Below are 24,644 nucleotides of genomic sequence, written 5' to 3' on the forward strand. Positions count from 1 at the left end.
AAAATTAAAGTTCTGTGTTTCTTTCTTGCATGTAACAAGCATTTCCTATGAACCAGACCCCTCACGGAAAACCACATGATTCCATCATGGTCCTCACAGAGCTTTGAGAACTGAGTCCTATAGGAAAGGAGCCAGTTGGTAGAAGCACCCAATCTAGTTTAGAGGTAGGCTGAGAAGCCTTTCCAGAAGGGGTGATGTTAAACCTGAGACCTGAAAATGAGCAAAAGTCAGCTGGGGGAGGGCTAGGGAGAGCAGGGGGCAGCGGTGGGGCACGTTCCAGGCAGAGCATCCTTGGTCTAGAGCACTCTTGCTGTTTCTCCCAGTATTGCTTGGCAATATGGTTCACTGCAACTTATTTTATTTGATCCACCAAGTTATAGGCCCCTTGGAAGTCAAAGGCATCATCTTCATCCTTCTACTCTCCCTTAGCCTGGGGCCTTTCACACTGCAATAATTACTGATAATTAGTCCTCAATGTTAGGCACAGAACTACATTGGTTATCTCATACATTCCCCAAAAAGCCCAGGAAGGAATACTCGTCTCGTGTGTAGATGAGGAGACCGAGGCTCAGAAGAAGATAACGACAGCAGCAGTGAGAGCAGACATTACACAGTGCTCAGTGCACGCCGGACACTGTTCTAGAAGCTTCCTACATGTGAACTCCTGACCATGAGAAGCGGTTAAGGGCAGGAACTCCATGGCTTTCCCTGCTGCATCCTAGTTTTATAAGCTTGGGCAAGTTATTTAAATCTCTGTGAGACAGACATTCCTAAATGTACGCCATTACCCTCATCCAGGGATCTGTCCAAAGCCAAAACCCAGCACAGGGATCTGAGCCCTTAGGACACCCGGGTCATGCATTTCAACCACAGCCTATTAATATTTGACTAAGGAAGGAAGGGCGGGTGTTGATTGCTTTAGTAGGTCGCTGCTTTTGAATAACACCCTGAGCCCAGGAGACTGCAACCTAACCCAGCAAAGATGCATCACGCGACAAAACTACAAATATTGAAAATGGAAAAGAACTGTAGAATTCAGAACCGGACAGACCTGTGAGATGAAAACAGATCACCCCTTCCTCTCCAGGCAGGGTAGGCATTTCATGATGGTTGTTAAAAAAAAAAAAAAAAAAAAAGTAATGTCAGAAACATTAAAATTCTTCAGTTTAAAAGGATTTTTCCTGAAAAACTCCCTTGCTCATTTTTCTGGAAAGATTACTTGAAGCAAAATTTTTAAAAAATCCTTAAACCTTAAGGATTTAGTAGTAGAATCCTTAAATTCAACCTACTATTTTTCACACTTTCTGATTATGGGTGGGGGCAGGGAATGAGAGGGTATGGTCAATTTCACTGCCTTTGGACCTCATTGCCATCTTGAGATTTCATGTTTCTTCCCCAATCATCAACTTTTCAAAGTTGTAGGTTGAGTCCAGGTGGCTTTATCAAGACTATGTTCATTCTGATTATTTTTGAGTATTTATGTAGTTCTACTAAATGACTAGTGATATATGAGAAGTTGCCGCCAGCAAGGCTTAGCAATGTGGCTCCAGAGAGCTAAAAGGTCAAGATTTTTGCTATGGAGCAAGCCCAGGGAACACCAGAAAGTGTTCTCAAATGCTAAGGATGAAAGTCCTTGCAACATGATGAACGAATGTAAGGTCTAGAGTAGAGGTGAAGGAAAGAAGATGCCATATTCCCTACTGTCAACAGATCCACCAAGACAATGGCTGCCATCCCAATCATATGTAGGTTTCTCTACAGTCAAGACCTCCTTATGACAAAAATGTTTCTAGAAGGAAATGCATAATGGCAGGGCTTAAAGATACTGAGATGTTTTCCTTAAATTTTCATGCAACTGGAAAGAAGAATGGTGAAGAGCTCAGCTCCTTTTCTCAGGGCTCAGGCCATGTGGTCCTAATCAGCTGTCCCCCAGTGATGGATAGAAAGGGTAATCTCTTTCATGCTTCAGCCCTACAGGGAGTACATTGCTAGGCTGTAGAGGGGTCTGCTTCCCAAGGAAAACTCTGCAATTGCAATCAACAATGTCGTCAACGTATATTTTAAAGCCCAGAAATATTTGTTTTCCTTCTCCTGAAGAAAAAAAGAAATCCAGCGAAACCTAACCTTGTACTAGATTTTTGATGAAGCAGTATGCAGAGATGGACCAGGAAGTTTCTTCTTTACAGAATGTCATTTGAAGCAGAATTCTGCAAATGCGGAGCAGCCCTAGCCTGCTGCCATTTCAGGAAAGCCACCTGGCTTTCCAGACATGCAGTTGGGAGGCTGAGGATCCAAACTCTGTCCACCCAACACAGTCATCTGTCTCCTGAGCAAAGGCACCATGTAATGATGTGAAATGATGAACAAACATGTCTTAGCACCCAGCCTGAGGGTGCTGCCTGCGGGTGATGCAAGGTGCCTTTAGAAAATCTGCTTCTCAACCACTTTCGGCTGAAGTGACTTCGAGAGTAGGAATCTCAGACAAGCCCAGAGACCAAAGTTTTGGAATCCAATTCTTAGAAGGTTCATGCTAGAAGAAACACAAGTTTCAGAAAATTAACAGAAGAGCTTCAGAGTTCGGGATAGAGGGGAAATGAGTAAAGGCGGGTGGTAGAAGGGGGAAATGAGAACACATGGAAAACTAAAATATAAAAATCAGTACAACTCTAGGCATTAACCACACAATAGTAGATAATGTTGCAGATTTACTAAGCAATAGGGTCCCAAAGGAATTAGTCAGCTGATGTGGTTCAGTTTCTCTTTCTCTTTGGCAGTTTATTCATTATTTTTCTGCCTACAAAAGTAAACTGTTTTAGCCTGTTTTTCGTTCTTTTAAATGAATTCTTACGAATGTAAACAATATTTTCTCTATAAAGTTTCTCTCACAAAAATATAATGATCCTGTTGAAATTTGTTTAGAGGTTTGGGGAACCTGGCCAGCCACGCAATGCACTTCTCACCCTTTCCCCCTCACATCACAGGCAGCAGAGGCGGTGCATCTAACAGCCAAGCAGCCAGAGCACCCACACACCTCTCGGTTTAGGATGAAAAGCTTGTGTCTTTGGTCCGTTCCCACCTCACAAGGGCGATTTGGATCACCACGGGGAAAATGTGGAAGCATGTAGGTTGCTTCTCTTTGCACTGCTGCCCCTACCTGTCACAACAGCCAGAGCTACTGGACTTGATATATGCACATGGCAGAGGTGGCAATAGCACCAACTGCTCAACCGCTACCCAACCAAGCATCGTCTCTACACCCACAGTGGGTGAGTCCCAGGAGGGAGTGTAAAGGGAGGCAGCCCTGGAGCAGAGCATCCCTGCACCAGAGACAGTGGGGGTGTGGAGAAGGTGCTGGAACATGGCTCTCTCCCCAGCAGGAGATAGCACGAGGCTCTTTGGGATCAGGATTGGTTTCTTTAAGATCCCCTCCTCAGAAACATGCCCTGAAACCAGCTTACATTATTATTCCTCGAAAGAAAAGGAAAAAAAAAATGAATTTGAAATTTCTAAAAATGTAGTAACCATACCATACTGTGTCCTTAAAGATTAAAACAAAAACTAGTACATAGCTTGAAGTCAATAGTTCAAACTCCAGTACGGCCGAAAGAGCCCTGAACTTGGGGCCTGACCTGGGTGCCTATCCTGGACTGTCAGTTGTGCCTCTTGCGCACATCACTGAGGCTGTTCTCTCATTTACAAAGTGAAGAAATAATACCAACTCAATTGTCTCAGAGATAATTATGTTAAAATTCTTCAGAAAAATCTAAGCACTGTACAAACGTGGCCATTGACGTCTGCTCAGAATATCTGGGCTGTGAGAGTTTTCACTCTTTCAAGTACCCATGGCAAGGTAGGGCTTTTCCCCCTGAAAAACATTTAGGTACAGGCATAATGATCATTCTTCTCTCCCAGAATATCCAGGTTTTTAGATTTGCTGCCACTGTTCAGTTATATACCCAGTACGTCTGATAATGTTTCTATCTCGAATAAAGCTGCTAAGCTATGCTATGCCATTGCCTCAGATTTATGCACATGGGAGACCCAATGGGGGAGAAATCTGTTATGAGAATATGCCAACCCATTTGCCTTAATAGATTCAGAAAGAAAAACAATGAGTAAAGAAAAACAGGAAAAAAGAAATGAGTTTCTTTCACTAGGAAGAACCAGAAGACATATACCCAACTAAAACACTTTTTCCTTTTTCAATGATAACTTTTCAAAAGAAGACCTTATACCTCAATAGTCCCTGAAAAGCTTGTGGAGAGGGGGTGTAGGGTAGGGGTGGAGGGTTGATTTCACAAGCTAATTCAAAATGCTAGTTCCAAGGTCCTGCTAACGAAAATGGAGACACACTCTGGAGATGCTGTTATAAAATTTTCTGGCCACTTTTCTTCCTTTATAATCACAATCCATACATTACAATAATAATTTCAGTGAAATCCACTAACTATAGATAGGGGTTGGGTATGCCAAAGGGAGAAAGAAAAAGTGCACAAGTCTACCTAAAAAGCCCTGGTATTACCACCAGTCTAGAAGAATTCGGAAGCTCTCTACAGTCTGTTGTTCTATATGGCCCAGAATTTTGTAGCTATAGCTACTGGCAGATGTTTTCACAAAAGCAATTTTCTAAAAAAAAAAAATAATAAATGTATCTAGCACTTTCAGCTCTACTCAATCAAAAAACATTTGTTGAGCCAAGCCGAGGTCCGTCGGGGAGGATGCCGGCCCTGGTGGTGCCTTCTCATAACCGTAACGTCGCGGGGCGGAGCTCCACCTGGCCACCGGACCTGGGCCGTGTTCCCCCCATGCCCCTTCCAGAATCGAGGGTCACTTTGAACCCGCCTTTCCCTCCTCCACCCTGACTTCCGATCTCCAGGGCCGAATGAATCCCTGGAATCCACCTCCTCCGCCCCTTCCCGCCTCTCCTACCTGAGCTCCGGCCCCAGCAGCCGGCCAGCTGCGCACAGCGCGGCCTCCCTGCCTCAGCCTCGCCCCTCCAATCTGTTCTCCCCTCTGTAGACACTGAGGCTCTGCAGGGAAAACCTGACCACCTCAAGCTTTTCCACAGCTGCCCATCAGCCCTGATGGGAAATGGATCTGAGTTCCTTAACTTGAGAAACGAAGAAAGTCTTGCGTCACTGCATTGTGGTGGGAATTAAATGGCAGAACGTGACAAGGCCAATCGCTTAAGTGAAAAGAAATATGCATATGTAAGAATATGCATATGTAAGACAATTCTATAATTAAAGTAAATATAATCGAGTAATTGATTTGACTTAATGCAATGTATCAAAGGTTCAGTGGATTTATACAGATTGAAATTTTAAAGTGATGATAGTGCTCTTTCTGTACATCAGATGTTACATCCAAATCAGTGCACAGGTGGGAGTCGTGTCTGTTACACAGCAGCCAGTTGATGATGTTCCCAAAATTGTTTGTTTGTAACGTACATACTGGATTTGGCATTACACAACCAAGATTCTTCAGGACCCTGGCACCCTCCAGGCTTGCCTTTACAGAAAATGTTCATGAAGAACATTTAGAAAATGTTCATAAAAAAACACTTAGTTTAGTTCTCGGAGAACTAAAGGTGACAGGCCAACACCTCTGCAGCTGCTTCTCAGGGCAGAAATCCTACAAACTACAGTAAACACTCAGCCACAACAAATAAATGATAACAGGTTAATAGCAGGTGAGTAACCACAGCTGTGTATTAGGGAAAGGCCCGAGATTTAGTAATTCCAGAGACAATGCTTCCCTTTGTCATTACAGATGAGATTTGTGTCCCTAAACGAAATCAAACTTGTAGTGTGGTGTGCATTCAACAAAAATGAAAGCCTAAGATCCAATTTTCTCAGAGAATTTAATAAAATAGTAAAACAGACAATGCATAAAATGTTCGGATATTTGAAAAAGTTATAATCGCTTAATGAATTATATTACAGCCACCTGGGACTTTAGCAAAGTGCAGTTACGAGCGCACTAGCACTCTTCCAGGAAACAGACGACAAAATCAGTGTTGCTGATCAGAGAAAGGTTCAGGCACATCACACGTGTTCCCTATACAGTTGCTGCTTAAATCAATTAACATGCAGAGAAATCAGATTCAGGTGGCTCTTCAGTAGTTACAGTATGGATTCAAACATCTTCAGGTGCTGTTTAAAAATAATCAGTCTCATTCTATTTCCTAAAAATCTTTCCCGGTGGGCCCATCAAAAATATTCATATAGCATTATATATATACATATATATATTCCATAACTATATTCCTGCACAGTGCTTCTTTCTCCATGAACACAGCCCTTGAAATAGCAGTTTACTGGTTATCAACCAACTATACAGGAGCTTTGTAATACGGGGGACTTGTAATTTGATCTAATGTTTACGGATGACTAAGTAGAGGAAACATTGTAAGTACATGGCACCCTGCCCCCCACTTCCCATTTCTGACCCCAGAACGGACTTCAAAAATCAGTCGTGACAGTCTTTCCTGCTAAACCGAGCACTGATCTCATTTTCAGCACAGTATTCCACCCCGCCCGAAATGTTCTTGAACTCTTACTATGGGCCAGGCACTGTGCTAAGTGGGCCCGGTTCTCATGGGGCTTAAGTCACCAATTGATTTGACACCCCAAATCATGATTATTGGCCATATCTGCTCTGACATACAGCTGAGGTGGAAGTAAGTCTAAACAGCTAAGCCTCTGCTTTCTCTTCTGCATACAAGGAGCTCTGCTCTCCTGATCTCCTGGCTCCATAAATTCAGGATGCCTGTTGAATAGGTTTGGGAGTTGAAGATGAAAATTGTTGAATATTATCTTTTAGGGAAAAAAAGGAGCTAGCCTTATGCAATCAATTTCTATTTATTTAAATCTACGATTCACAAGTAGGACTCTGTTAAACCCGTAGGAGAAAGTTTCATGGGAATTCCTGTTTGAATGAATTTTTCTCCCCTTCTTCCAGAGACAGGAGTAAATGTGTTTTCTTTCCTCTGTAAGTGCTAGAAAGAACACACTACACCACGTGGAACTAGAAAAGGAGAACAGGTGACTGAATAAATAATGTTTTCACTACTCTCAAGCTTTGTCTTCTTCCTCCTTGATCTGCATACCTCCAACTCTGAACATTCCGTGGCATATACCCAACTCTTAAGTGAGATGACTGCATTCCTGTGATAACAAATTGCTAAGAAGTTGTGATCTCCTAATTAAACACCACACAGAAGTGCAAACTGGAAGGGCAGGAGTTTGGAGGAGCAGGGACAGAGAAGTGGCCTGGTCAAACCCAGGGTGGTAAGAGCTAAAAAGATGTAACTGTCAATGTAATGTTCTATGTTTCCTAAGACTAATCCTGAATCTGGATAATTACATACCGTGCTTGGGTAAAATGCAGTCTATGGGCCTTATTCTCACAAATTAAGAAAGAATTCCACCAAAGTATAATTCTATTGTACTCCCTCGAGTGCAAGCCTCTCTTCTTTAACTCACCAGGATGCAGAATCACAACGTATTTTTGGCTATTGATGATAATGGAAGTCTTACCACTAATAAATATATAGATTGTAGATTCTGCTCTCTTCTTCTTTAAGGCAGGTATAGATGTTTTGTTTTGAACTCGATTTTGTGCCTGAAGCACCTACTCATTTCAATTTATGTTTAGAGCCAAGTTGGTGTTTTCCACCCCTTACTATGTTTTGAAAATTGGCTTATTATGTTTTGAAAATTGGCTGGAACTAAACAAGGAAATACAAAATGACAAGCATGTTTCTTCTTCTTTCTCAGTGATTCATTTCTATTGTCAAGTTAAACTTCTTTAAAGATTTTGCATTTCTTCCCTCTGAATGTTACTTCATTTGTTCATTCTCCAAAGAGGGAAGAACAGTACCATAAAAATTATAACCACGAAATGATTCATTTTTACTTTTTGTCCAGCTCTTATAACATTATAATACTTGCTTAATGTACATGAACTCATTCATCATTATCGATTGGAATGGATTTTGTAGCTGGCATTCAAGAGATATTAACACATCACCTTTATTAATTTAGTAGGAAAAAAACAATGTTTTACAATTCTGACATATGAGAGAATGTAGTTGTGTGGATGGACAAAAATTTTGTATTCTATTTTTGGCTTCTCAGTAATTAAGAAACAGAACTAAAATGCTTGTTATTCATTGTTTTACCCCACTAGATGCCAGGCATTACTTTAAGTGGTGAACAAAACACAAGAATCTCCTTCTTTATGGAGCCTAAAATCGACCAACTGGTCCTTAAAAATTCTGGTTGAAACTGACACTCAAAAAATGCATTAAGAATGCTCTCCAGAAGTTTCAACAACTAGGGTGGAATCTCTTTTATAGCCCATTTCTTTCACACTTGCTAGGAAAGCCACCTTTCCAGTGAATGGATCAGGGTGGATTTATAATCCACTGCAAAGCAAGCAACAGCAAGTAGAAGTAGAAATTGGAAGTCTTACCATTAATAAATATATAGATTGTAGATTCTTGTCTCGTCTTCTTTGAAGCAGGTATAGATAAATATTTGCAGCTGTAGAAGCCAGTATGGTTTGCCTGGGCGTTGTTTAAGGTCAAAGCACTGCAGAACTGCTTGCCATTTCTTCCGCAGGCAGATTTAGTAATGGTCAGCCTCCTGCTTTCCTTACCCACCGTGTCAGGCAAAGACCATGAATGGGCTGCTTCCCCCCTGTGATCACAGATAAGAAAACACAATTATGGGGGTCAGGGCTCAGCTCCAGGTCCTAAGCGTGCATTTCATTAGGAAGTGCTTTTCTGTGGTCCACTCTAGCATGCAGCAATCTTACTCTTTACGGAAAATCAGCACATTTAGAAAAGCTTTTCATTACTCAGAATAGAGATGCTAAACAATTTGGGGATCCCTTCCCCCATGTCTCTCTTGAGTCGAGCTAACTCCCTCCCCTTGGGAAATCACTCTCTAGGTGAGGCTGGATGCCCACAATATGCATTTTTCAGAGTACAGGGGACACTGCAGTCACCACTGCCTCGCTGAGGCCACCTTTCCCCACGGCCTAGGATGGTTTCACCCTGGGAAGGCTGCCCAAAATATGAGCAAGTCCACAGCTACTTACCTGCATCTGAGGTGCAGTGTCTGGCCTGCTTGCATGACGTGCTGGGTGCCTTTTAAACTCAGTTCAGGACCTTTTAATTTTGAACCTGAACTAGATCCTGGAAAACACAATTTAAAAATGTATTACTTACAAATTGCCCTCTCTCTCTTTTTTTTTTTAAAAGGTACATCTTTCAGTATAGGTGAGTTTTCATCTTTAACTTACTTTCACTCCAAAAAACACATCTAATATGAATTTCTCTTAATCTACAATTTTTTTCTAGTCCAAACCTTGCTCACAAATATGTATGTGGCCCTTTATGCCTAAATAATACCAAAACCCCATTTATTTAGAATGTCAGTAGAGTCATACACAGTTCAAAAGGCAACTAGATTAAGCATATACAGTAGCTTATAAAAACTCCAGGGATATAGGACTATCATATGACCAGGCAATCCCATTTCTAAGTATGAATCCCAAAGGGGTTCAGACAGATATTTGGCTTCCGCAGGAGCCTAAAGGGAGAAGGGGCCCAAACATCCATCGGCACGCTATATGATGAACCTTGAAGAACAACACATGAAGTGGGATAGGTCAGACACAGCGGGGCAGGTATTGTATGAAATAGCTAGAATATGCAAATCACAAGACAGAAAGTAGAGCACAGGTTGGGGGTGGGGTGGAGGGTAGGGGAAATGGGCAGTTGTTGCTTAATGCTGTAGGGTTTCTGTTTGGGGCGATAGGAAAGTTCCAGTAATGAAGGGCGATGCGGAGAGCACACTGTGAATGTGATTACTGAACCAGGGAGTAGTTGGGATGGGAAAGTTTATGCTGTTTGTATGTCCATACAATTTGAAAACAAAAAAGAAAGAGCAACTAAAGAGAAAATGACAATCAGATGTCATATGTGTTCCTGGATGAGATCTAATTGGGGGAGAAAAAGCTCAAAAGGACATTACTGGAACATGCGGAAAAGTTGGAATATAGAATGTAAGCTTTATATCAGTGTTACATTTCTTGAACTCGATGACTATTTTTGCAGCAATCCAGTAAATTTGAAATTATTTCAAAGTAAAAAGTTTAAATTAAAAAAAATAATAACTATCAGGGATTAAACATCAGGGTCACCCAGAATACATTACTAATACCAAACAGAACGCCCACCTGCTGAATCAAAGTCAGTTTTAGACGCGTGTGGTTTGCCTGACTTCATCTCCGAGTTCTCCATAATGCTGTGGGGAAAAGGTAGTCCTCCACTTTTAGAGGCACGCACATCCCATGGGGGCTCGGCGGTGGTGAAATAAGCCAGGCCAACGTCCCTTTAAAATGAATCAGTTTCTGTGCAGTGATCGTGACAGCCACCCCAGTGCCCAGCGGTGTGAGCCTGGACAAGTCAACCCCTGCCTGCAGCACTCAGCGCCAGTGGTGAAGCCCGGGACTGGACCACATGACCTTCGGCCTCTGACTCTCCCACAGGACTACAGAGGTTGAGCCTCCCTTAAGGCTCTCATCAACTAATCAGAGCAGCTATCAGCAAGGGTATCTCCCTCTTCCTTCTTCCCCTCCTCGTCCCCCTCCCCCTCTCCCTGCTGAGGCTGCTGGACCAGCAGGCAGGGACCCAGGATCAATGCTCCATAGTGGGGGCTGCTGGCTGGGGGTACAGGATGGAGGGGGGTAGACAGTTTTGGCAGGTGACGTGTTTGGCCCAATCTTAAAGAATATTTTTTGCTTTAAAAAAAAAATAGATTTCTGCAGCGGGATTCTTCATGGGAGAAGGAGGAGGCTCCCCTAGGTTTGAAAGTTGGAACATGGATCTGTGAGGTGAGATATTCCTGCCAAATCCCACAGTGACGTCTTGCCCTTCGCCTGAGGGTTTCTCTCAGAGAAAACTCGACTCAGGGACAGCTCTGTATTTGACCTTCATTTCTCACTAATGGGATGGCCTTGGGATTCTTTAATCTTCTGCATCCCAGTAGCCTCAGGGGTGAACAAAAGAAACCACTATCTCCCACAATTCGGTGGGAGATGTCCCCCAGCTGAGAGTGGGTGCTCACGAGCCTTCTGTCCCACCCCCCACCCACGTCAATTCCCCACCCACCCTGCTTCTATCAGAAGAATATTTCGCATGGCATGTCACGGCAAATTAAATTTAATGTTAAATTAATATTAAATGAACATTATCTGCTTTTCTGATGTAACTGTGGTATAATTTAAAATTAATACTTTAAAGTATCTTTTATAGAAAATAGGGATCAAGCCACTTCTAGAAAAAAAATGGCTCAATATTTACTAACAGAAATTAAAGTCATTGTTTCATTTAGAAACATTAGGTGGATCAAATAACCCCATTAAATCATCCATCCATGTGTACTCAGGGGACACATTTCGCACCTAATTCATCTCTATGAGTTTCCTGAGGCAACATCAACATGCAGTTCTTAACCAGTGATTCGGGGCAATGCTAGGTTTTTCTCAAGCCATACCCAGCAACTGACACCACCTGTCCTGAAAACTTTCCAGCTCGGAAGAGTTCATGCCCTTCTTTATGGCATGGAACTCTTGAAGAGCTAATTGTGCTAGAAAAGATCCGATGAAGCTTCCTGCAGAAAATTCTGGCATTACTTGCAGGTATCTCTATGGTCTGCATGGAGATGATAAATTTCCCCATCCAAGAAAAGCCATTGATGAGAAACCTCTATTTTCATGATAAGAGGTGAATCCCTCTGCCCATATTTCTAAATGTTACGTATGACTCTTCATCAGCGACTTAGAATACCAGTACTCTAGATCTTCATCAGAGAGACCCTACCTGACTTCCAAAGAACCACCAAAAGCCCAGTTGAGAAAAGTGCCATATATAGCAGATACCTTGAAGAATATGCCCTCCATGCACCTGCCCTGCACTCCCCCTTTCTGTCCTCCAACAGAGAAAAAAAAACATAACTAAACAGTTAGAAGACATTGCAATACATATATAGAGAGAAGAAGATACAGAATATTGGAAAATTTAGAAAAAAACTGCTAAAAATTTTATTTTGCTGTATAATTTGTTTGGATCACAGTTTCTCCATTGTATCACTCAATTTTGCAATTGCTTTCTCATTCCAAATGAGATGACAACAAAAGAAAAGAGAAGTATAAGGAAACTGCATTTCCAACTAACTTGACACTGAATGCATCAGTATTCTACAGTTAATATGAAACTAGAAGTGCTAAGACAACAGCTTAACAGGAAAAACAAGGAAAAAGGAAAGCGAAATTGCTTTGAAATCACATTATTAGGCCTTAAAATAATTCTGAGGAGGTTTAATGCTCATATCCCTATCTGAGTAATGACAGTTCAACTGACATTTGAGCATCTACTGAATGTCAGACACTTTTCCCGTCTCATGAGTGACACACACACACACACCTACATGGATGTGAAACTGTCCACGGCCCACTCACTCCGCTGTACCCCGTAGCTCACTGAGTCACAATGCCCATTCAAACAATAAATCTACAGGATATTTCATTTCCAAGGGTGGAGCTGCTGTAATTGAACCATGATTCCCCTATTGTGAAGCTCAGATGGAGATGAAAACTTTCCACTGTTTTGCCATGGCAGCCTAGAAATCTGATGTAAAATAATTATTTTGTGCCCCAGTGAACTAGGTGGTCTGTGAGCTATTGTTTTCACCACCATCAGCTCTAACACAGTCCTCAGGGGCACAGAGATCTCCTTTAATCAGGAAAATTCCTATTTAAACGAAAACAAAAAACCAACTCAGATGTTGGAAATGGGCTTGAAAACATGCTTCTTTGCTAGAAAAAAACTACTCAGGTCAAGCAATATCGGCCAATAGCATTTAAAAACCAACATGTGAATGTTGACTTCTTATTTAAACACTGGAACTGTGCATTGTTTTTGTTTGGATCACATTTTCTCCATTGTTCCTCTGTTCTGTGGTATATGGTGGCAAAGAAGAGGGTGGAACTTTATCACTCTTTGACACAGCTCCTTTCTCTCCCCACTTGCCAAACAAGTGGGGAGCAAATAAGAGAGGCAAAAGCCTCTTCAATTCCCCACTTTAAATTTCATTAAGCAAAATAGAATGCTTTCTTTGACTTCTTTTGGAGGAGTGAGCAACTTTCCAACTAAAGTATGGAATCATTTTGCAGCCAAATCCACAGCCCAAATGGTTGAGGCACTTTCTTCCAAGTTCTTCAAAGCTGCTGTGACAGATACAGAAAGAGCGAACTCCCACTAGAGGTCGTTATGAACCAGACAGCCTTGTCAATGGCTTTAAAGAATGAGAGATCTTACGCGAAATCTCACTAAACGTAATTTTAGGAAACTTTGCTAATTTTGTTGTTCTAAATAAGAACAGTGTTCTTGCTAATCGAAAGCAATCTTCAGACAAGTTCCTTAGCCCCTCTTCCTACCAGATGCCAGCCCTAAGCCCCTACTCTATTGAAATCAAAGGGTTTTTCCTTTGACAGAAAGGGGCTTCATTCAAATATAAATCATGAAATGCCCATGTTTTTCTATTTTTGATTTATAGTCATTAAGCTCCCCAGCTCTGCTACTAACTAGTTATATGGAGGGCATGGGTAAGCCATTTCAAATCCAAGATTCTTCATCTACCAATAGAGGGGGTTGAATTTAGATTTTTATAACCCCTTCCAGTCTAAAAAAATTTGATTCTGAGATCATAGTAATTGATAACAATGTGTAAGTTAGAAATCACATTTAAAAAATACTGATGACTAGTAAAGAGACCAACAACCTATTTTTTAAAATGGTCAAAGAATTTGAATAAACATTTCCGCAAAGAAGATACACAAGTGGCCCTCAGGCACATGAAAAGATCCTCAACACCCTTACTCATCAGGGAAATGCAAATGAGATACCACTTCATATCATTTAAAATTAAGAAGACAGATACTAACATGTGTGGTCAGGGGTGTGGAGGAATCAGAGCGTGCATACATTGCTGGTAGGACTGTGAAATGGAACAGCCACTCGGGGACAGTCTGGCAGTTCCTCTAACAGGTAAACATGGTCACAATATGAAACAGCAACTGTCTTCCTAGGTTTGTGCGCAAGGGAGATGAAAACATCTGACCACACAAAAATGTGGATACAAATGTTCAGAGCAGCATTATGCATCATAGCCAAAAACTGAACACATCAGTCCAACAGCTTATGAATGGTTAAACAAAATGTAGCACATCTGTACAGTGGACCATTATTCAGAAATAAAAAGGAATTAAGTACCGACAGATGCTACAAAGTGAATGGACCTTGCAAACCCTATGCAAGTATAAGTCAGTCACAAAAGGGCATATATTGAGTGATCCTGTCTATATGGAATGGCTAGAAGAGCCAAATCCATAGAAACAGAAAGGAGATTACTGGTTGCCAGGGCTGGGAGAGAGGAGAATGGGAGTGACTGATCGTGGGTATGAGGTTTCTCTCTGGGGTGGCATGGGTGGTGAAAACTGTCCAAAAATGGATGGTTGCACAATTGTGGGAATATATCAAAACTCACTGAATTATATATACTTTAAATGGGTAAATCTTATGGTATGTGAATGATATCTCAATAGAGCTGTTATTAAGAAAACTTATAACTGAAGTTACCAAAATTTAAGTTGAAGGCCTGTAGTTGTCTGGTATGATATATACCTCAGAAAAGCATGTTCTTAAAGTTAATCTATCTCTGTGCCTGTGGATCCATTATAAGTAGGAACTTCTAATGAGGCTACTTCATTTAAGGTGTGACCCACACTGTCAGGATGGGTCTTAAACCTATTATTGGAGTCCTTTATAAATGGAATGAATACAGGGAGACAGAGAGAGAGAGAGAAACCACAGAAGCAAGAAGCTGAAAGCAACGAAACCCAGAAGAGAAGGGAGAGACCAGCAGATGGGGCCATGTGCCTTGCCATGTGGCAGAGGAGCCAAGGATTGCCAGCAGCTGGTCTTCAAGGAGAAAGCATCGCCTTAATGATGCCTTGATTTGGACATTTTGACGGCCTCAAAACTGTAAGCAAATAAATTCCCATTGTTAAACCTGACCCATTTCATAGTATTTGCTTTAAGCAGCCTATGAAACTAAAACAAAGGCCTAGACTATTGAGCTACTTTGAACCTTGTTGTGCATTGGTGCTAGGTTTTACACTCATCGTTTTTCCAGGTTGAGTTCTAGAAGATGGATTTTACAGAAATAATTCTTCTTCCATGTTCAGTAGCATCACTATTTATGTTTTAGAAGTTTTACAAACATACTGCAATGGACTCGCTGTTCCCACTAAATTGCACTCTTGAATTTGAGGGTTCATTTTTAAATCACATCTAATTACCTATTTTGAATTTTAACTACTTAAATTGGAATTTTAACAAATTGAGTTAAATAATGTTAGTAAAGCCAAAAATTATTGATTTCTAACATTTGTTTTTAATGCAAAAAATTTCTATATAATAGATTTATCTCAAATGAGATGCATCTGTCTTTGATTTTGCACACTGTGCTTTTAATAATACATAATCCTATATGATAAATTACTTCTTTATCCAAATATAAATCCCTAAGTCTCATGTTTCTAAATTTTGAATTTAAGACCATGAGACTTTACAAAGGTTGTGTGAGGTTAATTAAACCTAATTCATAATAAAGAAAGAGATTCAAGATGTAGCTTATTAAAAGCTCAACTCCAGCTGAATCTTACAGACTCTCTTTTGGTTGGTGACAAGGGTGGCAGAAAGGTTAAGAATGCAACTGCAGATGCATCAAGTGTCCAGAAACTACCAAAATTTTTGTTTGAGATGTTAATTTCTCCAGGCTTTGGTACTCAATCAAAAGTTGAGTCTTGTTCTTAACCTCTTTGTCATGCCTCTATTAAATTATTTATCAAATAAAATGAAATGCAAATTTTAACTAAATCCAACGACAAGAATTATTGCATTGAATGAAGACTAAGCCACCTAAGCTGACAGGGACGCTAGAGTCCTCTTTAATGAAAGGCCTTATAATATGCATTTTTCTATCAATTCTAGGATGATGGAGAAAGGCCAGGGGGTTCATGTACTAACTACCAACAGGTTGTACGTGGGGGATGTTAAAACCATGGGAATATGTGTGCCAGCAGCATAACTTGAGTTCCACAATTAGCCCAGATATTAATTGTTTAAATAGGATGTGTTCTTCCAAAACAACTGGCCTTAAATCAAAGAAGAACTTGAAGTGAAAGGATGTGTACATAAATACACAGACCCAGACATGCATGCCTACATGGACACAAGCACTTTTCTCTCTGGGCAAAACTGACATTTGTTTTAGCTGTGGTGGGGAGGCAGGTGTAGAAATAACAGAGGGTTCGTGTGCATGTGTTTTCTTTGCAGTCTTCTTTCAGCTTAAACTGTAGGGAAAGTTCTTGCTAGGCTGCGATTTAGCAATCAATTTATTACATGGCAATAGCATGAACTGATTCACTGCTGACTAATCCCTTATGTAGATATGATTATTTGTGGCTTTTATAGATGGGCAATTTACAAGTATGGAATATTTTGGATTAGGGTCATTGCATCATTGATTTCAGAGTCTGCGAGTGGAGCACATGTTTGCTTCAGTAGCTGCTGTCCAGCACCAGTATATTTAGTTTGTAGAAAGTTTCTAATCCCAGGGGACCTATTTTCCTTTCCATCTTCATATTATATTGAACTTGCTATTTTACTGCACAGAATCCACAAAAAGTGATTTTCTGGTTTCTGGCTTTAGGGTTTTTGCTAACCTAGGTTTTCCTTAAATCACTAGGTTTAAACTGTGAAGTCTCTGTTCTTAAAACCTTAATAGAAAATTCTAAAGAATTGTTGATATGGCATTTGTATTTCTGAACCCAGTCATACAAAATCAAGTCAAGAATTTAAATATTGAATGCCTGCAGTCAGCCACTGGCGTGCAGCCACAGATCTGTTCATCTGCATTATTCTGCTCTGTTTCTTTTAAAGCTATTTTACACTTCATATTTTATCTGTAGCCAACAAAACCCATTAAGCGCCTCTGCAGCTCACGGCAAAAAGAACATATTGTTGGTCACAAAGCAGACAGTGTCTGAAATGATTAGAACTTGGACAGTTTTCGTTCCATCCGTCCATGGGTTGTTCACTTGACTCATTGTTCCTTACCTTTCTAAAAGTTATTTAAAAGAAGAAAAAATCTGCATGGTTTACAGGGTTTACCAGGAAGAAAAAGCTTCATCCACATTCCTCCAGTCTGTGCTCACGAGGTAGGCAGGCCTCCGTGGGCCTCTCTGGGCTCTAACACCAGCTTCTCAAAGGCACCCTGGCTGAACAGGACACATCCATTTATCATCAGGCCTGTCACCAGGCTGCCGTCCAGCCTACCCTCCACTGACCTACACTCAGGCACAGCTTCTTTTCATGTGACGTTTGAGTTAATTAAGGTTAGTCAGTGAGAAATCTCCTGCCGACCGAGGAGTCACCTTTTCCCCAAAAAAGCTCTACACCCACATGGCTGTTCTTTTATTGAAGAAGTTCAATCGCCACCTCCATCAAGCGGTCTCACGACGTGCCATTTCAATTTACTGCACCCTGTCATGGAAGTTATCTGAGCTGCCCGGGGCAAGGGTCGCGAGCTGGTGGCCAGGGCACAGAAGCAGCTCATCAAGTATGAGATACAGAATTCTGGTCGGTCTTCATCTGGTAATGCAGAGAGGGAGGAACAGAACAAATTATCTTTGTACCACAGAAACGCAGACAGGAAGGTTTCATTTGTCAAGAGGTCTTGGGAATAGCTCTTGCCTCACTACATGTGAAGCCTGTGCCCCTCTGCCCTCGGTTCCTAGACAAAGTTACTCTTCTGAGGACTAAAGGGGAACTGGGCCCTGATGTCACCATCTTTTGTAGGAGGGATCTCAGTCACCAACGGTGTTAGGGGTTATGGGGCCCGATGTCACCATCTCATGTAGGACAGAGCTCAGTCACCGATGGTGTTACACTGTTGTTCAAGTTGATCCATGAGTTATTTCAGGTCAGAATATGTGCATTTTTAGGATATGGACATCTGGAAAGGAGACACTAACTGCCTTCTCAGTGGGGCTGCAGCTTCCATAAGCACACATACGGTATGCAGAAGAGTAAATATGATGGAAGTAAATGAATTCTTAGGGACTTGTTCATCTTTTATCAACCGGTTCATCCTTTTCAGAATCATAGGCTATATGATGATCCAGTGTCAGGTTAGTGACAGAATGTTTGTAGCTGAAAGAGCACCGAGTTAAAGAGTCTCTTTGTTAGGTGTGGCAGTAATATTCACAAAATGCTTGAAGTGCCTTCAATTACAAATTTCAGTTCTGCCAGAGGTATCCTCCCGATCCTAAGTCTGGAAGCATGGTACAAGATGCATGTGCTCGAATTTCAAATCTAAGGTTTCCTCTATTCCGCACGGCATTAGAATTGTGCTTTGGTCTGTGGCTGTGCTGGTCGACTTCTGGTGTCAACTTGGTCAGACAAGCACTGGTCTGATTGTTGCTGCAAGGACATTTCGTGGCTGGTTTCTGAAATCATCAGTCAATTGATTGCATCTGTGGCTGATTATATCTGCACTCAACTACAGTGTGCCTCCCATAATGAGATAATCCAATCAGTTGCAGACTTTTAGGGAAGAAGAGAGACTCTTTCATTGCTTCTTCAGCCCACAAGCCTCTCCTATGGAGTTCATCCAGACTCTTCATTGACGTCGCCAACCTTGCCTTATGGATTCTGGACTCTTCCATGCCCATGGTTGCATGAAACACCTTTATAAATCTCATATTTAAAGATCTCTCTTGTTGGTTCTATTTCTCTACAGAACCCTGACTCACACAATGACTAAATACATTTACCGAATATTGTGGTTATTCCTGTTCAATGCCTAAGTCATAGTCATCTGTGGAGACGGTGGTAGCAGGTGTCCAAATGTTATGGACACATGATTTACATCCCTGTGGGTCCCCTAAGAACAGCATCACTGAGAAGAAGATATGGGAAATATTTGATCAATTAAATCTAGGAGCTTGACAGGCAATGGTTAAAGCATAAGAGTAGAAACTGGAAATTTTTTAGTTCAGGCACCACTTAAATTTGTCATGTGACACAGATAATCTTTAGAATCCTAAACAATTCTTCTTTCTGGAAAAAAAAGACAATATCTTGGAATTGTAGTTAAGAAACTACTATTAAGAATCTGTGCCAGTTTGAAACTGACACAGAAAAGCCATGTTCTTTAATCATGACTCAACATTGTTGGTGGGATCTTTTTTATTGTTGTTTCCATGGAGATTTTGATTAGGTTCCATGGAAATATGTCTCCACTCATTCAAATTGGGCCGCTTACCATAGTCCTTTAAGAGGGAACTGTTTTGGAGCTGACACAGAGTCCTTTGAAGATGCAGAAAGAAAACACCCCTGGGGAAGCCATTTGAAGTGAGAAGCCAGGAGACAAACTAGCAGACGCCACCATGTGCCTTCCCAACTGACAGAGAAACCCCGAACATCATCGGCCTTTCTCAAGTCAAGGTACCTTTTTCTGGATGCCTTAGTTTGGACATTTTTATGGCCTTAGAACTGTAAACTTGTAATTTAATAAATTCCTTTATAAGAGCCAACCCATTTCTGGCATATTGCATTTCTGGCAGAATTAAAAAACTAAAACAGAAACCAAAATGCATCCTGTTCAAATTTTACTTTTGAATGCAAGATAACACAATGGGGAAATGTGTGTATAGTAAAGCAAAAGCCAAGTCTGGCAAGTAGGCAGAAAGCTGTCAGGCAGGCAAGCATCTTAACACAACAGTTATCAGTACAAGAAAAAAACAAAAAACATAATTTCAGTCAACACAAAGTTTCATCAATTCTCTTCATATACACTTCAACTCTTTTGACTTTAAAGTTAATTACACATAATAACAGAACACCTTTAGCTTTGCTGTACAAACGAGATCAGAAGATTGAGTGTGATAATGTTTTCATGTTAAGTTTAAGGTTTCCTTGATATAGTTAAGTCCAAACTACACAGAAAATATTTTTCTGGATTATTCTAAACTCTATAAAGGAGATGCTTTAAATTTGTTCACTAAGAGAGAAGTTGAGAAGCTCTCTGCCTTTGCAACCAATAATGTATACAAACCCTCTGACCTTTGGGGATTTGAATGGTCAAGAGTGAGTAATACAGATATCCATCACAGGGAAATTGCACTTTTGAAAGCCATGTCAGCATTGTTTTAAGGCCTGTTAAACACTGTTCTTAACCATTGTGCTTTCTATTGTCAAAATTAGTTTCCTTCTAAATTAAACAATTTGAAATACAATTGATTTTCATGACACATAATTTGGAGACTAATCCTGCTTAGACAATGGAGTGGACATTGGCTAAACTGTTCTTGCTTATTCTCAATTACTTTAATTTTCATTTCTTCTGAAGCCTCATTTTACACAGTAAATATTTATAAAAGTGGTGCCTTCCTAAGATTTTACAACACTATTTTGATCTTATCTTATATGGAATTAATGTTACATAAGTTTGGCTGAAAGTCAAGTTTCTGGAAGGGAAAGTAACCTATTAAGAGCAGTAAGCTTCCACCAGATGTATCTCAATTTTTAAAAGAAATAATTTACTGAATATTTTCCATCCACCTGGATATGACATTAAAGCTCTCCTTACAAATATCCAGGAAAGACTTGGTTTTCATTCTCAGGACATTTTACTAACAGACTTTCATTACCCTATCTAGACTGTAGTTTCTAGAAATCCGCCTTTTTAATAGTCTCAAAGATATCATATCTCCGACAGAAAAAAATTTTGTTACTAGCTGGCTGCCAACTTCACAGCCTTTAAAATAGCTAATGAATCAGCTCGTGCTGAAGACCAAACCAATAGCAGTAAGTAGTTATACACAATCAGAAGGAAGAACCCTGTGGAGAAGGGGTAAGGTCCCAAGCACCAGAGTTGCCTTCAAGGAATAAGCACCACTTTCCTGGGATAAGTAGGGTTGGACTCCCAGCCAGACTCTGGGGGTCTAGGAGTTCAGTTCCCTCACTGATTCCTTCCTCTCCTTCCCTTCCTGCCAGCTGACCGCTCCTCTCCCCGCAAGACTCCTTTCCCTCACCCCCACCCCTTGTTGACTTCTCCAGTCTTTAACCTCATTACACATTCTTTCATTTAATAATTTTTGAACATATCCTAAGGATCTCATAATAAATATGATAAACCAGATTTTTCAAAAATGTTTGTAACCTATCATGAAAACAGACAAATAAGTTAATATATATGCAATTTTACACATATAGAATGATTTTTAAATGCAAAATTACATTGTATTTGTGTGTTACACGGGGAAGTACGAGGTGCAGTGGGAGCTAGATGCAGTTCAGGAGAACATGGCCCACTCAGTAAAGGGCAGGACAGAGGTCACTGGGCCCAGAGGATGGCCTGAATGGAAATAACATCACAAGGGTATTGGGAGAACCAAGGCCAGCTCCTGGTCACGTTTCAGCCATCCTCCTCCACTTACACATACACTCTTATGGGTTCTTAGAAGGTTATACTAAACCACTCTGGAATGTGATTCCTACAAGGGCCTCTGAGACCCAGAGGAGCGGCTTAGAGGACAGCTTCAGTCAGCTCAACCAGCATTTACTGAGGGACTAAGTGCCAGGCCCTGTACTGGGTTTCCTGTGCAAAGATGGATCAGAAACTTCGTTCCTCTTGAAGGTGTTTCGGCCCTGTGCCAGTAAGAAGCTCTTATGTACCCCAGAAGAGCCATGTCCTTCTTCCCGATCCAACCTAGGGGGGCAGCCATATTTCTTTTAATTCTGTTTCAACATTGTGGGGTGCAAATTTTGATTGGGTTGTTTCCATGGCTATGTGACACATGCAATCGTGGGTGCGATCTTCTGATTTAGATGGAGATGTGACTCCACCCATTCCAGGTGGGCCTTGACTAGTGTGCCAGAGAGAGTCCTTTAAAAGGGGAAACATCTTAGAGAAAACTCAGGTGCCGGTGTTTAGAGAACAGCTGCTTAGAGCCCAGCAGATGTCACCATGTGCTTCCCACAAGACGCTGAGCGAGCCAGAACCCAGGATTGTGTCCTGGAGGAGCTAAGCAAAGGCCCACAGATGCTTAGAGAGGAAACCACTGGTATCAGAAGCTGGCAGAAACAGAACTGGGAACAAGGACCAGCAGCAAGACCCAAATTGGTGTCTTAGGAGATGAGTCCTTTACAAGTAGATTAGATGGATACCACAAATACAGAAGATAATCTAAGTAAATAAATACAGTGTCTCCAAACTATGTATACATTTTTTTAAGGGACATGTTTTAAGTATAAGGAGTCATGCATATTGACTAACAGAAGTGAGTCATCTCAGTAAACTTCACAACCAAATCCACAAGATAATACATTTAGTCAATGGTAAACATACAGCACAATAAATCCAGACACATTTACACCTTGAAATAAAATACAATGGACTAATCAAAGATAATTGTTTGAATGCTCCCTAAGTGAAAATGTTACAATGTTCTAAAACAAGACAGTCTTCTATGCCTAGAATGATGACTGGTTATAAAATTGGCATAAGGAGAATTAATTTCAACATGGTCCATGGTTTCCCTCATGAAACCAGGGCAGAAAACACAGTATTCAAAAACACTGTAAGAAAATTGTATTTCTTAACAGGAACTTCCCCTCCCAAGTTTGTACTTAATATTCTCCCAAAATGGGGAGTGAATTACTCCAGCAAAGCAATCACATGCCGGTCTGATTGGACTGGAAAGCACATTCCTTTAAAAACAAAAAATAAATAAAATCCACTTTATTTCTACATTTTATTTAGAAACTCCTAAAAAAGAGATATATCTGGATACAGAATTGCCAAGTTTAATGTCAATCCAGAAAGGCTACAGCAAAACATAAATTCCTGAAAAATAGCATTTGTATTAGTTTCCAGAATTTCCTGTTTGTCTTCAAAGTCACTTGGTGTGACTATAGCTTAGCCTAAGTTATTTTTCATTTACTAAATTTGAGGACAGGGGATAAGATGGGGTATTGACCGGTAGAACCACCTTTAATTTGTACACTACAAGCAATGAGAGTCAAATATTCCTTAACCCTTAAGAAGTTATAGATATCCAAGTCCAGTCCATACAATTACTCAATTTCCATGCATTTTTTTTTTCCTTTCAGTTCTAGCAGAAATCCCAACGGAGCAACTTTCGAAGCTATAAAACATTCCAAAGAACAAGGACAAAAATCTGAACCAGCAGGAGACATTAAGTGAAAAAGAAAGCTTAACAGTATTTCCCAAAAAGAGAACAGTATCATTAATCATAGACAGAATACCATAGCAAGAGTTTACAATGCCTTTTAAAATTGTTTGTTTGCAGTCCCCTCTAAGATATCCCTGCCTTTCTACAAGTTTACATTTATTTTTGATTTCTCTAATGCCAACTTCGAAAAAGAAAACAATCATAAAACAAACAGCCTTTATATCACCATTCCAACCCAAGGCATGTATCCATTTGCCCACACTTTCCAGTTACTTCTTCGGCATAAATGATAAAACTCTTCAACAGATGGGAGGATAGGTTTTTTTCTCAAGATTCTGATAAACATGAGCATATCCTAGTATTGAAAAGTGTGCCTTTCCAAGAGATAGATCAAGGAAGAAGAAGCAAAATGTAATTTTCTCTTATGGATTTAAATATCTGACGAAGAGATACAAGGAGCAAAAGGGCCTAAAGAAATGGTCCCATATTCAGTGAGTATCACCAGAACTCCCAATCCATCAGCAGAATCAACACCTAGGGCTGTTGCCTCCCCAGAATGAAAAATAACTCCCCCTAGGAAAATGCCTTAAACAGCTGTCTTTTTCTCATAGATACAATACCTTTTTATTTTAAACCTGAAAACGAAGCTCTTTGCTTTTCCTTAATTCCTAGATTCTGTCACTGAAGATATTCCTTATAAAAGTTGTTGAAAAGAGTACAATTTCAAAATTGGAAGGACCTAGCTCAGAATCCTGGCCTGGTCACTCCATAAATGTGTGATCTCAGAAAATCATCAAATTTCCCTGAGTCTCAACATTTCAATCTATAGAAGAAAGTTAAATGTGTGCATGTTGGATGGCATCTTAGTTTCCCAACTGCCAAAACAAATACCATGCAATGGGTTGGCTTAACCAATGAGAATTCAATGGCTCATGGTTTTGAGACTAGGAGAAGTCCAAAAATGAGGCATCTCCCCAAAGACCATGGAATTCTGAGCTGGCAACCAGATCTTTGGTCCTTGGCTTTCCTATCACATAGCAATGCACTTGGTGGCATTTTCTGCTTTCTCCTCAGGGTTCCACTGACCTCCAGCTCCTGGCTGCTCCCCGTGGCTTCTCTCAGTGTCCAATTTCCTTTGCTTATAAGGACTTCAGCCCTATTGAATCAAGGTCCAGCGTTAGTCTGGGCACTCCCAAAGTAATAACATCGTCAAAGATCCTATTTACAAATGGGATCAGACCAAA

The 24,644-nt window shown here is 40.7% G+C and overlaps 1 protein-coding gene across 3 annotated transcripts in view; it reads right to left on the bottom strand.

Moving 5' to 3' along the window:
- FLT1 (fms related receptor tyrosine kinase 1) overlaps positions 1-24,644 on the bottom strand; it is a 170,208-nt gene that overhangs the window by 129,121 nt on the left and 16,443 nt on the right. For all 3 annotated transcript variants that reach the window (XM_077158937.1, XM_077158938.1, XM_077158936.1), the window contains exons 2-3: positions 9,109-9,205; positions 8,479-8,705 (exon numbers count right to left, since the gene is read on the bottom strand). In XM_077158937.1, coding sequence (XP_077015052.1) covers positions 8,479-8,705; positions 9,109-9,143 — 262 coding nt within the window. In that variant the 5' untranslated portion in view covers positions 9,144-9,205. The remainder of the gene's footprint in view (positions 1-8,478; positions 8,706-9,108; positions 9,206-24,644) is intronic.

Source organism: Tamandua tetradactyla, chromosome 4 (genome assembly GCF_023851605.1).
Source record: "Tamandua tetradactyla isolate mTamTet1 chromosome 4, mTamTet1.pri, whole genome shotgun sequence".
In the NCBI taxonomy this organism is placed as follows: domain Eukaryota; kingdom Metazoa; phylum Chordata; class Mammalia; order Pilosa; family Myrmecophagidae; genus Tamandua; species Tamandua tetradactyla.